Source organism: Rana temporaria, chromosome 5 (assembly GCF_905171775.1).
Source record: "Rana temporaria chromosome 5, aRanTem1.1, whole genome shotgun sequence".
NCBI lineage: Eukaryota > Metazoa > Chordata > Amphibia > Anura > Ranidae > Rana > Rana temporaria.
Genome location: NC_053493.1, coordinates 202,577,400 through 202,590,742, shown reverse-complemented (window position 1 = coordinate 202,590,742; position 13,343 = coordinate 202,577,400). Strand labels below are relative to the sequence as shown.

At 41.7% G+C, this 13,343-nt stretch overlaps 1 protein-coding gene across 1 annotated transcript in view; it reads left to right on the top strand.

The window, feature by feature from the left end:
* The window catches only part of PTPN3 (protein tyrosine phosphatase non-receptor type 3), a 268,489-nt gene that overhangs the window by 216,669 nt on the left and 38,477 nt on the right, over window positions 1-13,343 (top strand). The window contains exons 18-20 of the mRNA XM_040353487.1: window positions 3,560-3,616; window positions 8,709-8,865; window positions 11,851-12,008. Of these exons, the coding sequence (XP_040209421.1) occupies window positions 3,560-3,616; window positions 8,709-8,865; window positions 11,851-12,008 (372 nt within the window). The remainder of the gene's footprint in view (window positions 1-3,559; window positions 3,617-8,708; window positions 8,866-11,850; window positions 12,009-13,343) is intronic.

Here is a 13,343-nt window from a genome sequence, read left to right as displayed (position 1 = left end):
ACTTTTTCATCTTGGGTTTGTTTTAAAGTGACAGAATCACTTTGCCCATTCAGTAGCAGACATAGAAGGAGGGGTAGAGGAGTGCTGGAGAGGTGAGAATAAAGTAATCTGGGGGATAGAGGGCAGGCTATGCACAGACAATGTGTATATGCCCTGACTTGCCTTTTTGGTTACACTGACCTTCAGATTTCCATGCAGCCATATAATTCAACTGACTGGAGACAAGATTACATTACAGCACAGTAATTAAAAACACATGGAAATGTGCAATAAATCTAATTCAATAAAGCATATTTGCTTCTGCTGTTAAATTAGCCAGGCAAAAAGCACAGGCATCAGAAAATATCTTGCTTTTCATAGTCTGTTCCTGACAGCTCATTGCATGCTGCATTTCTTCAAAATCAACTGGGTGACGCAGCGGATCAATATGGTATTATCCTTGTCTCTAAAAGTACCTAAGAGACCAGCTTCTGTGGGCTGCACACAAAAATGCTTTATACAAATCTGTTGTGTAATTGTAACTTGGCTTTGGTTTGAATCCTCAACGAATTTGCGCCGTAAGTTACGGCGGCGTAGTGTATCTCTCGCGGCGGAATTCAAATTGGGCGGGTAGGGGGCGTGTTTCATTTAAATGAAGCGCGTCCCCGCGCCGAACGAACTGCGCATTCGCCGTCCTTAAAAACTCCCAGGGTGCATTGCTCCAAATGACGTCGCAAGGACGTCATTGTTTTCAACGTGAACGTAAATGGCGTCCATCCCCATTCACGGACGACTTACGCAAACGATGTCAAATTTTCAAAATTAGATGCGGAAACGACGGCCATACTTAACATTGAGTACGCCACCATATAGCAGCTTTAACTATACGCCGGAAAAAGCCGAACGGAAACGACGTAAAAAAATGCGACAGACGGTCGTACGTTCGTGGATCGTCGGAAATAGCTAATTTGCATACTCGACGCGGATTACGTCGGAAACGCCACCTAGCGGACGCCGAAAAATTGCATCTAAGATCCGATGGTGTACGAAGACGTACGCCTGTGGGATCTAACACAGATGCCTTCGTATCTTATTTTGTGGATACCAAAACAAAGATACGATGCGCAAAATTCGAAATCACGTGGCGTATCAAGAGATACGCCGCATAATTTCTTTGAGGATCTGCCCCTATAGGTGCATTTTTGAGGTGATCATCGCACATTTTTCAAATGTTGCAATAAATTAGGTGGAAGCAGAAGATTGCGGAAAATCTTAGAGAACCCTAATCGATGATAATGCAATTGTGCATGCTGTCCTATCTGCCTATCTTTGTTTAAATTACTTAGTATGTTGGCACTTGGCAGGCAGCATGGAAGCATTAAACGGGCTACAACAAATGCTTGTTTTTTTACATATGTCTAAGGCCATGTGAACAAGGTCTTAATCTGCACATCAGCTTGGCGAAGTGTTGCTTCCCTGCAAGCTAACTGTGTTAAAGCAGCATGGCTCTCTGGTTTATACAGTCTGTTTGCCACTACATACAAAGGCTAGGTCTCCTTCAAGGTGATTTTTAATGCCTTATTCCACATCGGGCACCTCCACAGTGCCTCTCTTAGTGGTACAAATCCACGTTTTACCCGTAGACAGTGGAATTGCCTTTCTCCTTAAATCAGTCTGTCTTCTTTGGTGGCTTTATTTCCTACTGGTGTCTTGGGATCAGAATTTCCTTCTCCAGCAGTGGAAAATTCATACTATGAATGCAAGTCTTTTAGCCTGGGGAAAAGCGCTAGATCCCCTTTCTGTTCATAATCTCTGAAAACCAAAGGAATTGTTCCTGCCAATCAACATATTAGAGACCCATACCATCCCTTTATCTTTCACTTGACCTCCCTTCTCAACAGTCATCCAATATCAGTCCTGTCTGACAGTGCAACCAACATGGGATACAAAAAAAACATCAAGGCACTAGAGGCAGACAACAGTGAGGGGCGTATCCTATATCTTCCACTGAATAAAGCAAAACATTCCAGCTTAAGTTATAGTTATAGATAAAGTGGAGATGGATTAGAACTTCTGTCAGTTTTCATTGCTGTCTGCCCTCATTAGGGAGATTCATCTTTTCAATTTGTCCTGTTTACTATTATCATTGAAAGTAAATTCCCAAATTTTGGGTTGTCCCCAGAAAGGTAATGGAGGGGAAATCTTGCAATGGGGGCACTAGTTCTGGTGACCTGGGTGTCCCCAAAGAATTTCCCTAATTGGCAGGGATTTGCTCTCACCTCCTATTTGACTATAGGACAGGAAGTGAAGGGAGATGGTGAAAAAAGTTCTGATGGGTTATAACCCTCCCTTGCTCTATCCAAAATGGAAAAATAAATTTGAATGAAAAAACTGACCTGATTCTCCCAGTCACACATATATATATATATATATATATATATATATATATATATATATATATATATATATATATGTCTTTATATTATGGCAGCAGGGAGCCTTACCAGCCATCAGAACACACAGCAGCAGTGTTGTCAACCCCCCCTCCAGGTGAAATTTACTGGCAAGACACAAAAAATTACAAATGGCACCAATTCATTACTGCCACTTCAAAAAAGTACCTACCTACAATGGCTGTTTTTAGTGCTAAACTGTGCAACTATTAGTGGGGGGGTTACTGATATAAGGGTTAACCTTTATTTCAGTGCCCCCTTACATTATTGTGTTCACTACCCCCCCCCCCCTCCTTACATCAGTGACCCTTCCTTAGACTGACCTCCTCTCAGGTGCACCGTGCAGGGCTCAGTCAGGCAACTCCAGCTTGGCGGCCCTGGTTTTATCCTATAGTCTTCGCTACACAGTCCACACACATCTGACTTCTCTCGTGATCCCCAATGTGGCGGCGCTCCCACTCTTGACTCCTCTCCATGCTTCCCCTCAGAGACTGCAGACATGATTAAAGATGAGATGGTCATAGATTGCAGACATGGTACAGGAGATGGTCAGAGATTGCAGACATGGTACAGGAGATGGTTGGAGTTTGCAGACATGGTACAGGAGATGGTCAGAGATTGCGGACATGGCACAGGTGATCAGAGGATATGGACATGACACAGGTGGTCAGAGGATATGGACAAGATACAGGAGGTGGTTAGAGGCTGCGGACAGGATACGGTCATGCGGACAGGATACAGGATACGGTCATGCGGACAGGATACAGTCATGCGGACAGGATGCAGGAGATGGTTAGTACCAACTAGAGCTGGCAGTTTTTTTTTTTTTTTTGGTGCAACCCGCTTGATCGCACAAAGAAAACTGTAGTGTGTACCCGGCTTTGCAAAGCCAAGCACTGGAGAATCATCTGGCCTCAGACAGAGCAACAGGGCAACAAGATCTAGGGGAATGGCTGTAAGAAAAAAAAAACAACACAAAGTAAGTTGTGATGTCCCCCAATTAACTCTTAAACCGAAACTCTTTAATGTCGTAAGACAAATGGCAAAACAGTATGATTAGGAGAGAGTAATATTTTAATGTTGATTTTTTTTTTCGCCTTTATTTTAAATGTTTTAACATTTTCCAGGGTGGTATTGACCAGAAAATGCAGCTTGTGGTTTCCAGAATTACCCCAGGATCACCAGTAAGTGTATATACTTCTTTATAGGGACTATGTGAACCTTCATTTGAAGATATAGATTTTAATACTGCATTTACAGTATTGTTTTGCGATAATGCATGTTTTTCCACTGTTACTATGCACACAACATGATGGGTATTACTGTGGTCTGCTATTAATTTCAAAAGGTATTCCAATACACATGCACAGTAAACAAAAACATGTGCACTATAGCATATCACAATGCACAAATGAGAATAGGCCAGGCTGTGCTGCCTTGACAAAAGTAGTCCAGATACATTTTTTTTTTACTTTAAAAATAAATATGCTATCTTAATGCAGTTAACATGTGCATTAATGCACTGACTGTTGATTTATTACACTTAAACTTAAAATAACTTGATATATTACAAGGTGTTTTAATCAATCAAGTTTAGTTTACTACTACTCCTAGGATGGGACCAGTCAATCTAATGCAGATAAAAGCTAATACAATTATTCTTTGTAGTGACTTCCAATGCTTCTTAAAGCGTTTGTTAACCCCAAAAAAATAAAAAATAAAGATCCTGTTCCTTTAAGGCATGTTATACAGCACAGTGCTTGTGCTGTGTCATTTGGCCCTCTGTAAGACCTTAAAACCTGGCTGATCCTGCCAGTTTCTACCCTCCCCTTTGTAAACTTACCACGGTTCATCACGGCTTCTGAGCCCTTACACTGTGGTCAGTTTACGTGCCTCCGTCATCCGCAGTCATGCTCTCTGTCTCCTTCAGTCCACCTCCCCCTCCCCACCCTGCCTGTGAGCTCCGTGCCCACCCCTCCCCTCCTGATGCTCAAGTTAGGGTTAAAATTACATTATCCTCTCCTCCCCTCCTGAATGACGTCAGCAGGGGATTCTCATCCCCGCCCACTGAAGCTGTCAGATCGAGAGAAGAGAGAGCCGACAGGTCACATGATCAATGATCTGCGCTCTATAAACCAGGTAAAGTATCTCACAAAAGTGAGTACACCCCACCACATTTTTTTAAATATTTTATTATATCTTTTCATGTGACAACACTGAAGAAATGACACTTTGCTGCAATATAAAGTAGTGAGAGTACAGCTTGTATAACAGTGTAAATTTACTGTCCCCACAAAATAACTCAACACATTACTGTCTAAACCGCTGGCAACAAAAGTGAGTGCACCCCTAAGTGATAATGTCCAAATTGGGCCCAATTAGCAATTTTTCCGCCCCTGGTGTCATGTGACTCAGTGTTACAATGTCTCAGGTGTGAATGGGGAGCATGTGTATAAAATTTGGTGTTATAGCTCTCATACTTTCTCATACTGATCACTGGTAGTTCAACATGGCACCTCATGGTAATGAACTCTCTGAGGATCTGAAAAAAAGAATTGTTGCATTACATAAAGATGGCCTAGGCTGTAAGAAGATTGCCAAGACCCTGAAACTGGGCGCAGCATGGTGGCCAAGACCATACAGCAGTTTAATAGGACAGGTTCCACTCAGAACAGGCCTCGCCATGGTCGACCATAGAATTTGAGTGAACATGCTCAGCGTCATATCCAGAGGTTGTCTTTGGGAAATAGACATACGAGTGCTACCAGCATTGCTGCAGAGGTTGAATGGGTGGGGTTCAGCCTGTCAGTGCTCAGACCATAGGCCACACGCTGCATCAAATTGGTCTGCATGGCTTTCATCCCAGAAGTAAGCCTCTTCTAAAGATGGTGCACAAGAAAGCCCGCAATCAGTTTGCTGAAGACCAGCAGACTAAGGACATGGATTACTGGAACCTTACTTATGAGACCAAGATAAACTTATTTGGTTCAAATGGTGTCAAGTGTGTGTGGTGGCAACCAGGTGAGGAATACAAAGACAAGTGTGTCTTGCCTACAGTCAAGCATGGTGGTGGGGGTGTCAGGGTCTGGGGTTGCATGAGTGCTGCCGGCACTGGAGAACTACAGTTCATTGAGGGAACCATGAATGCCAACATGTACTGTGACATACTGAAGCAGAGCATAATCCCCTCCCTTCGGAGACTGGGCAGCAGGACAGTATTCCAACATAACGACCCCAAACACACTTCCAAGATGACCACTGCCTTGCTAAAGATGCTGAGGGTAAAGGTTATGGACTGGCCAAGCATGTCTCCAGACCTAAACCCTATTGAGCATCTGTGGAGCATCCTCAAATGGAAGGTGGAGGAGCACAAGGTCTCTAACATCCACCAGCTCTGTGATGTCGTCATGGGGGAGTGAAAGAGGACTCCAGTGGCAACTTGTAAAGCTCTAGTACACTCTATGCCCAAGAGGGTTAAGGCAGTGCTGGAAAATAATTGTGGCCACACAAAATATTAACACTTTGGGTCCAATTTGGAAATTTTCACTTAGGGGTGTACTCTCTTTTGTTGCCAGCGGTGTGTTGAGTTATTTTGAGGGGACAGCACATTTACACTGTTATTCCGCATACACACGATCGTAAATTTCCGACAACAAATGTTCGATGTGAGCTTTTTGTCAGAAATTCCGACCGTGTGTATGCTCCATCAGACATTTGCTGTCGGAATTTCTGACAAGAAAAATTTGAGAGCTGGTTCTCAATTTTTCCGACCGCAAAAGTTCTTGTTGGAAATTCCGATCGTCGGTATGCAATTCCGACGCACAAAAATCCTATGCATGCTTGGAATCATTGAACTTCATTTTTCTCGGCTCATCGTAGTGTTGTACATCACCGCGTTCTTGACGTTCGGAATTTCCGACAACATTTGTGTGACCGCTGCACACTGTACATAGTCATACGTGTTTAAAGATGTATGCCTGGAGCATAGGGACCCACATTTGTGGGTAGGAATCTGTCAGTCTGTCTGGATTTATTTCACTGAATCTATTCAAAATGTGCTTGAAAAAAAGCCAACATACAGTAAAAATCAGTGTATACCCCCATAATACATGACAGCCCCAAAATTATACCCCCTGAAACAACTCGCCATTTTTTAAAGCCTTGCTGGAAAAAAGCTACAATAAAATCTTTTCAATGTAAGTCAAATCAATCACAAAATAAAATAAAAGGATCATTTCACCATAACGAGTAAAAAAATAATAATACATGTACATTTTTTGCTGGTAAAAAAATGTGTATTTATTTCTTTTTTTTCTAGGGAGCCTGCAGAGCATTGCAATCTCAGGCTCCTCCAGACTTGCAGCATAGCTGTCTGCTCATACCTCATATGGACAGACAGTTACTTGAGAGCAGAAAGCTCAATGGACTGCGAAATTGCTCAACAGCTCGCCCTCATAATTCATTGAGAACTACAAGCCGTCAGCCGCAAATACACCCACGTTTTTTTCCCAACGCTGCAACCACTGCCCGATTTACCCCCCCCCCCCCCCCCAAGTTCCCTGTCCCTGTACTAGCTTTCACTTTTTTAAATCAGCGTGAATGTGAATGGACTACACACCCAAACATCCTTTTCAGCTGATCTAATCACTGGTGCAATGCTTTAAAAAAACATAAATAAATGGACATTTTGTTACCTTCAAAAAAATTAGCATTTACTATTTTATTTCTAAAAAGTAAACTTATCCTTTCAAATTAGTGATTATCGGTGTGCAGTGCTAGAATTAGTGGAATTGCTAGTTGGATTATAATAGTGTGGACTGCCTAAGCATGTTTTTTCAGCAGTACAACATAAAATTAAATACCGTATATACTCGAGTATAAACCGAGTTTTTCAGCACATTTTTTTGTGCTGAAAATGCCCTCCTCGGCTTATACTCAAGTTACCTTTTTGCTCCTGATCTCCCGGATTTTAGGCCCCGGTAGTGGACAGCCCTAGGTCCCCTGGACCCCAAACTTGGCACACATATAGCCTCACTCTTCCTCTACAAGTGTGCAAAGTTTGTTGTCCGGTTGACCTACGGCCGGGGATCACCAAATTTTTAAAAACGGGCACCCCTTCCATAGACTCCCATGTTAAATGGTAATTTCTCTGGGAATTTGGGGATCCGGTACCGGCCAGTCATAGGTTTCCTGGACCCGAAACTTGGTACAGATGTATTACCTTTTTGCGCCTGATCGCCCGGATTTTGGGGACCCGATACCGGCCGGCCGTAGGTCCCCTGGACCCCAAACTTGGCACACATATAGCCTCACTTCCTTTACAAGTGTACAAAGTTTGCTGTCTGGGGCACCTACAGCCGGGGAGCACCGATTTCTCAAACCCGGGCACCCCTTCCATATACTCCCATGTTAAACGTAAGTCTAGTCATGGACATGGTGAGGCATGGACACAGTGAGGCATGCAGATGGACACCCTAGGCTTTTATTCGAGTCAATACGTTTTCCCAGTTTTTTTGTGGTAAAATTAGGTGCCTCGGCTTATATTCGGGTCAGCTTTATACTCGGGTATATACGGTAAGTTAATTTTAACCTTTTATTCGTTTTTGTAGTGGGATATGGAGCTTTTTTCTAAAACATTGTGCTTTATTTTTAAAGCATTTTATTTAAGCAAAGAGCAGTAAGGATTTTTTGTAGCCAATCAGCAATCATTGTTCTGAATCATCTGCAATGATGACATTTGAAATCTGGTTGCTATGTTTATGGCACACCGTTGCATTATGCATATATTTGTTAAAGTCTAAACCGCTTCCAAAATGCAAGAGTATTGTTTTCGATATTTGCAGAGATGATTATAAATAAAATACATTTTGATGTATAATTATGTTAAATTTGAAGTTGAGATCATTTGTCCCCTTTCAGTGAATTATATTTTCTTTTTTATGTAACTATAGCAGTAGAATAGAGAAAGTAATGAATTATTGGGGTTACCCAATGCAACAAGTATAATTTTAGTTAAAGCTGTCGAACCCTCCTAATTTACAAAACATTTCTTGTGTATTAAAAACAGTACATATTGGAGTCCTATGATCTAACACGTTTCGGTGACTACTACCCTAACGAACAGTTCTGGAGTTTTTATGATTATCATTTTAATGATTACATCAAACTGATTAACCACCACTGCTAAAAGCTGGTTTCATATTGTTATGGGTCACATAGTAGTATTTTTTGACATACTTACAATATTGAATTATGTTTTTCATGTTATTTTATCAGGCAGACAAGTGCACTCCCAAGCTTATTGAAGGAGATCAGATTGTTCTGATTAATGGTCGTGACATCTCAGAGCATACGCACGATCAGGTGGTTATGTTTATTAAAGCCAGCCGAGAATCCCACACAAGAGAGCTTGCCCTGTTAATTCGACGAAAAGGTATATTCTCTGGTACTTTTGGAACATTACATTAAAGGCTAGCTAAAAAAAATAGCATTTACTTTTTTTCTACAAATTATTGCACCAGCGATCAGTGGATCTGTGGATGCAATGTCATGCAGACATTTATTGGCCTGTTTAAGCTTTTTGTTAAAAAGCTTGAGGAAGTGTCAGTGGACTATGAGGGCTCTTATCAGCACCTTTGCAGGCTATTGAGAACTACAAGCCATTTGCCACAGTGGCAGACAGGACTTGCAGTTTACTCATTCACAGATTTCTGTGAATGAATGATGTGGTTGTGCAGGCCTAGCCCCACATAGCCTCACCAGCTATAAAATGTGACAGGGGCTGTGGGGCAGAAGAACTCCCACCCACCGTTGCAGGGAAGGGTCGATGGGGGGGGGGGGGGGGGTTGTTGCTGAAAGTGTTACATGTTTCACCCTAAATATACAGTAGGTGTAACATATTCAGAAGGTGAACTTATTGTTTACGGTCAATTGGAATTTTTCTGATAGCATTATATTACACTATTGTAATAGTCTTGTAGTAAATCTTTTCAAGGTGAGCTGCTTTTATCATTTTCAAAATACTTTTTTTTTTGTGCTGTGTAGTACATCAAAAGTAACAAGAAAATATATAATCTATATTGTATGATCATTCGAGGACACGTGATTATTTTAGCTCTGTAACATCTTAAAGTACATTTTAAAAGGGGAGTAAAGGATTTTGTTCCCCCAATCATACTTACCTAGGTGGATGCAGCATTGGTGCGATGCTGCATCTGTCCCCTGGCGCCTCTGCACTGAGAACTAAACGATCGATCATTGCCGATCACTCGGTTTTTTAGAGCTCCCCGAGCAGAGAGCTGTAGACTGTCAGTCGCAGCTCTCTGCTCTTCTCCCTCCTCGCTCATTGGAGCACCGAACTGCAGCCCTCTCAGGCTCTCAATGGCTCGCTGAGGCGGGTGTCAGTACAGGCACCTGGCAGATCCACACTCTGTGGTAGGAAAGGTGTGAGAGTGGAACAGGCAAGCCCTGGACATTGCTGGTTGTAATGAATTGTGCATATGAGAACACCTTTAATATTCTTGACTTAGACTCCTGGGGATGACAGTTGAAGGCATGTTCAGGCATTCCTAAAGGAAATATTCTGTTGGCTGTATTCCTGTAAACTAGGTTAATACAGCTATGGTGGTTGCCTAGTACTCTGCCTATGAATCCGTTCTACATACAGAATTTGTAAGAAGGAAAGCAGCATATTATTTCTTTCTACTTCAGTATTAGAGTCCAGAGTCTCTACCGAACTCTGTTTGGAGAGGAGCTGCTGCCATCCCATAAGTAATTTAAAGGCTCAAACATAGAACACCGTCAATTTTTGCACCCTAGGCAAATGTTGTTTACCCGCAAATGTGCCCTGTGCAGAGCTTCTGGGCTAAAGAATGCAAATTTCCCTCTGATATTTTAATTTTATTGCTGCATTTATCTTGCCATCAATTTTGACAGAATTTCTTGTGCTGCTGTAGCTCACAAAACAGCACACCTTCATGCTTCATAATAGGGATGATGTGCTTTTATTTCACCTTGTTGACTCCTCTACAATATAGACCTTATGATTGTGACCATAAAGTTAAATTTTAGTCTCATCACTTCTTTAGGTGTTGTTTGGCACAATAAAAGGAGACTATGGTATGATGTTGGTGCAGCAAAAATAGCTGATATTTTACAAATGTGTACATTCATGAGCCAACTGCATGACAGCTGTAGGCATCTACTATCAGACAAGGAGTACTCTTATAGTTTAAGGATATAATCAAGTAACCAACTGTGTTGTGTCAGGGAAGGGAAAATAAAGGTGTGAAGAAAATAGACTTAATTCTGTATTTTCTCATAGGTTCGGTTTGTTTTTAAGAACCCCTGAACCGATCTGGGTGAAATTTGGATATGTTGGTCCCCCAGATCTGGGCTATCAGGGGATATGTAATTGCAGGGATACCTTGTGTGGAAAGGGGTGTTCCAACTTTTGGAAAAATTGTGTGCTCTCTGCTTAGAGATAATTGGTTTATTCCTTAACTGATCTCAATATCTCCTAGGCAGAGAGAGGGCGGGTGTACTATAAAAGCTTGCTGTGGTAATGTCGTCTGCTACTGTCATGTAAATTAACCTAAGACCTAGTACACACAAGAGGATCTAACCATGAGATCAAAATCCCCACGGAATTCCCTCCGCGGTGACGTGTCGCGCCGTCGCCGCGATGATGACGCGGCGACGTGCGCGACGCTGTCATATAAGGAATTCCACGCATGCGTCGAATCATTACGACGCATGCGAGGGATGCAATCGGACGGATTGATCCGCTGAGTCTGTACAGGTGTAATATTATGTCGGGGAGCTCTTTGAACTGCAGTCTCTGGGTGGATTTGTGTTTTGTTGTTGTTGCCCACCTCTGTCTGACTGCTTTTGGATGTCCCAATGAACAAGAAAGAAAATGGGATATTTGTTCTTACTGCTAAATCCATTTTGCGGAGTCCATTGAACAGGTCCACACCCCTTTCTGTTTATGATCATGCTTTTTTGACAAAACAAAGGCAAGTTGGTCATAAGGGGGTTATGATTTTTTTGTAGGCAGCAGCCTCTGAATTCTTGCGTTCCTCAGTCAACTCCAAGAAATTGATTTTATGGTAAATACAAAAGTTCCTTTTTATCGCAAAATTCATATATTCAGATACATTTTCCTGGTTTATTTTTGAATGAAGGAAGACAAAAAGTTTCTGTTCTGGAGCTGCTGGCTACAGAAAGAATGTAAACAATATTGACCAGCTCTCAGTTTTTCAGGACTTCTCTCTGATACAAAGCTCCACCCACTCTGTACATCACTTTCCTATACTGGGCCTATGCACACTTCCTGGGTTTTGTCTAATATACCTATGGGGTGCAGTAGTCTGTATTTTATGCCAGCAAAATGTTTATTACATTTTTCTTTCTGTAGTTGTGAGACCTTTTGGTGAAATGAAATCAGAAGATGAGGCAGATCCGCAGTTTCTTTCACCAATAATTCTACCTTCTGAATACTGTGACACACTGCAGGGGTCAATGGAGCAGCTCGCTAAAGGCCTGGAAACTGGAGTTGTACTTATTCAGTTTGAGGTAATTTTTTTTAAAGTATAAGATGGGTATGAGTATTAGGTATTTTTTCTTGGTATATCTTAACTTTTGCTTTTCATGGTATAGCTTTTCAGTTTTATTTATGCAAATATTAATTCCTGTCCAGCCCTAGCATCCCTTTAACATGATTTGTACGCCTGAAGAATCGGCTAATCACATGGCCACTGAGATTGGCTGTCACATGATCAGGTCACGATTAATAGTATGTATTGAGAGCTGTCTTTGACAGCTCGGTCACTGTACTGGGAGCATGCAATGAGTGTGCTCTCAGCACAAAAAAATGCTGCGAATAGACGGATATGTGCGGTATGTGGGGGTTAAAGCCCACCCTCTTTGCTGCCACACATATGTGATATGCAGGTGGCAAGAGACTAACAAATGTGTTATGTTTTTAGAAATGTGATGAAGTAGGGTGGGACAGCTTATATACTTTTAGGCTGGCTTCATACTTATGCAAATTCGATGCAGGTTTACCCGCATCCATTTCGCAGGAGAGTGTGACACTCGTTGGTTCAGTTTCAGGTCCGAATTCAGGCTTAGGCAAAGAAATTACTTCACGAATAGTCAAAGCCAAGGTAATTCAGATCATTTTATCAGCAAAGTTTTTAAGCCCAAACCTGGATTATCAGCAATTTTAACACTCTGATTGCATTGGGTCAGTATGCTATTATGTTTAGTAACTGTATGTATAAACATTTAAAAAAAAAAATACATAAAACCTGGAGCGCTGTCAAAACGTTGGGTTCTGTGATGTAGTGTGACAAACTGAATTTAGTAAATTGTGGATCAGAACCCAGTGCAGCTGCTTAAACATTGAGGAAATGTGGAAGATAAACCTTTTAGCAGTGCTCAATGGGATAAGTCCAAACAGTGTTGTATAGACAGTAGGTAAATCATAAAATCAATGATTTATTGAAGAGTAAAAAAAGTCATAAACACAATGAATAGTGATAATGAAAAGCCAACGATACCACTATAAGCTCTCGGGCTGAAGGGGTTAACTTCATCCAGAGGGCTCGCTGTTGGAGCATGGAAGGGTGCAGAGAACCATGCAGGATGGAAACCCAGTGTTTGGTGTTGCTCTTATGACTGCTGGCTGGAGACCAAATCTCGGCTGTGTCCAGGCAGTGATGTTGCCGCGATAGTGGGAAGACATGGAGCCAACTCAGAGAGGGATGTGACATTGAAATAAATACAGCATTCCAAACAACAATTATTTTAAAATAATGTTTATTTTTTTATTAAAGGCCTATGAATTATGTATTAGTTGAAATTTTGCACATCAATTACTCTTAAAACAGTGTATTAATCAGTTGG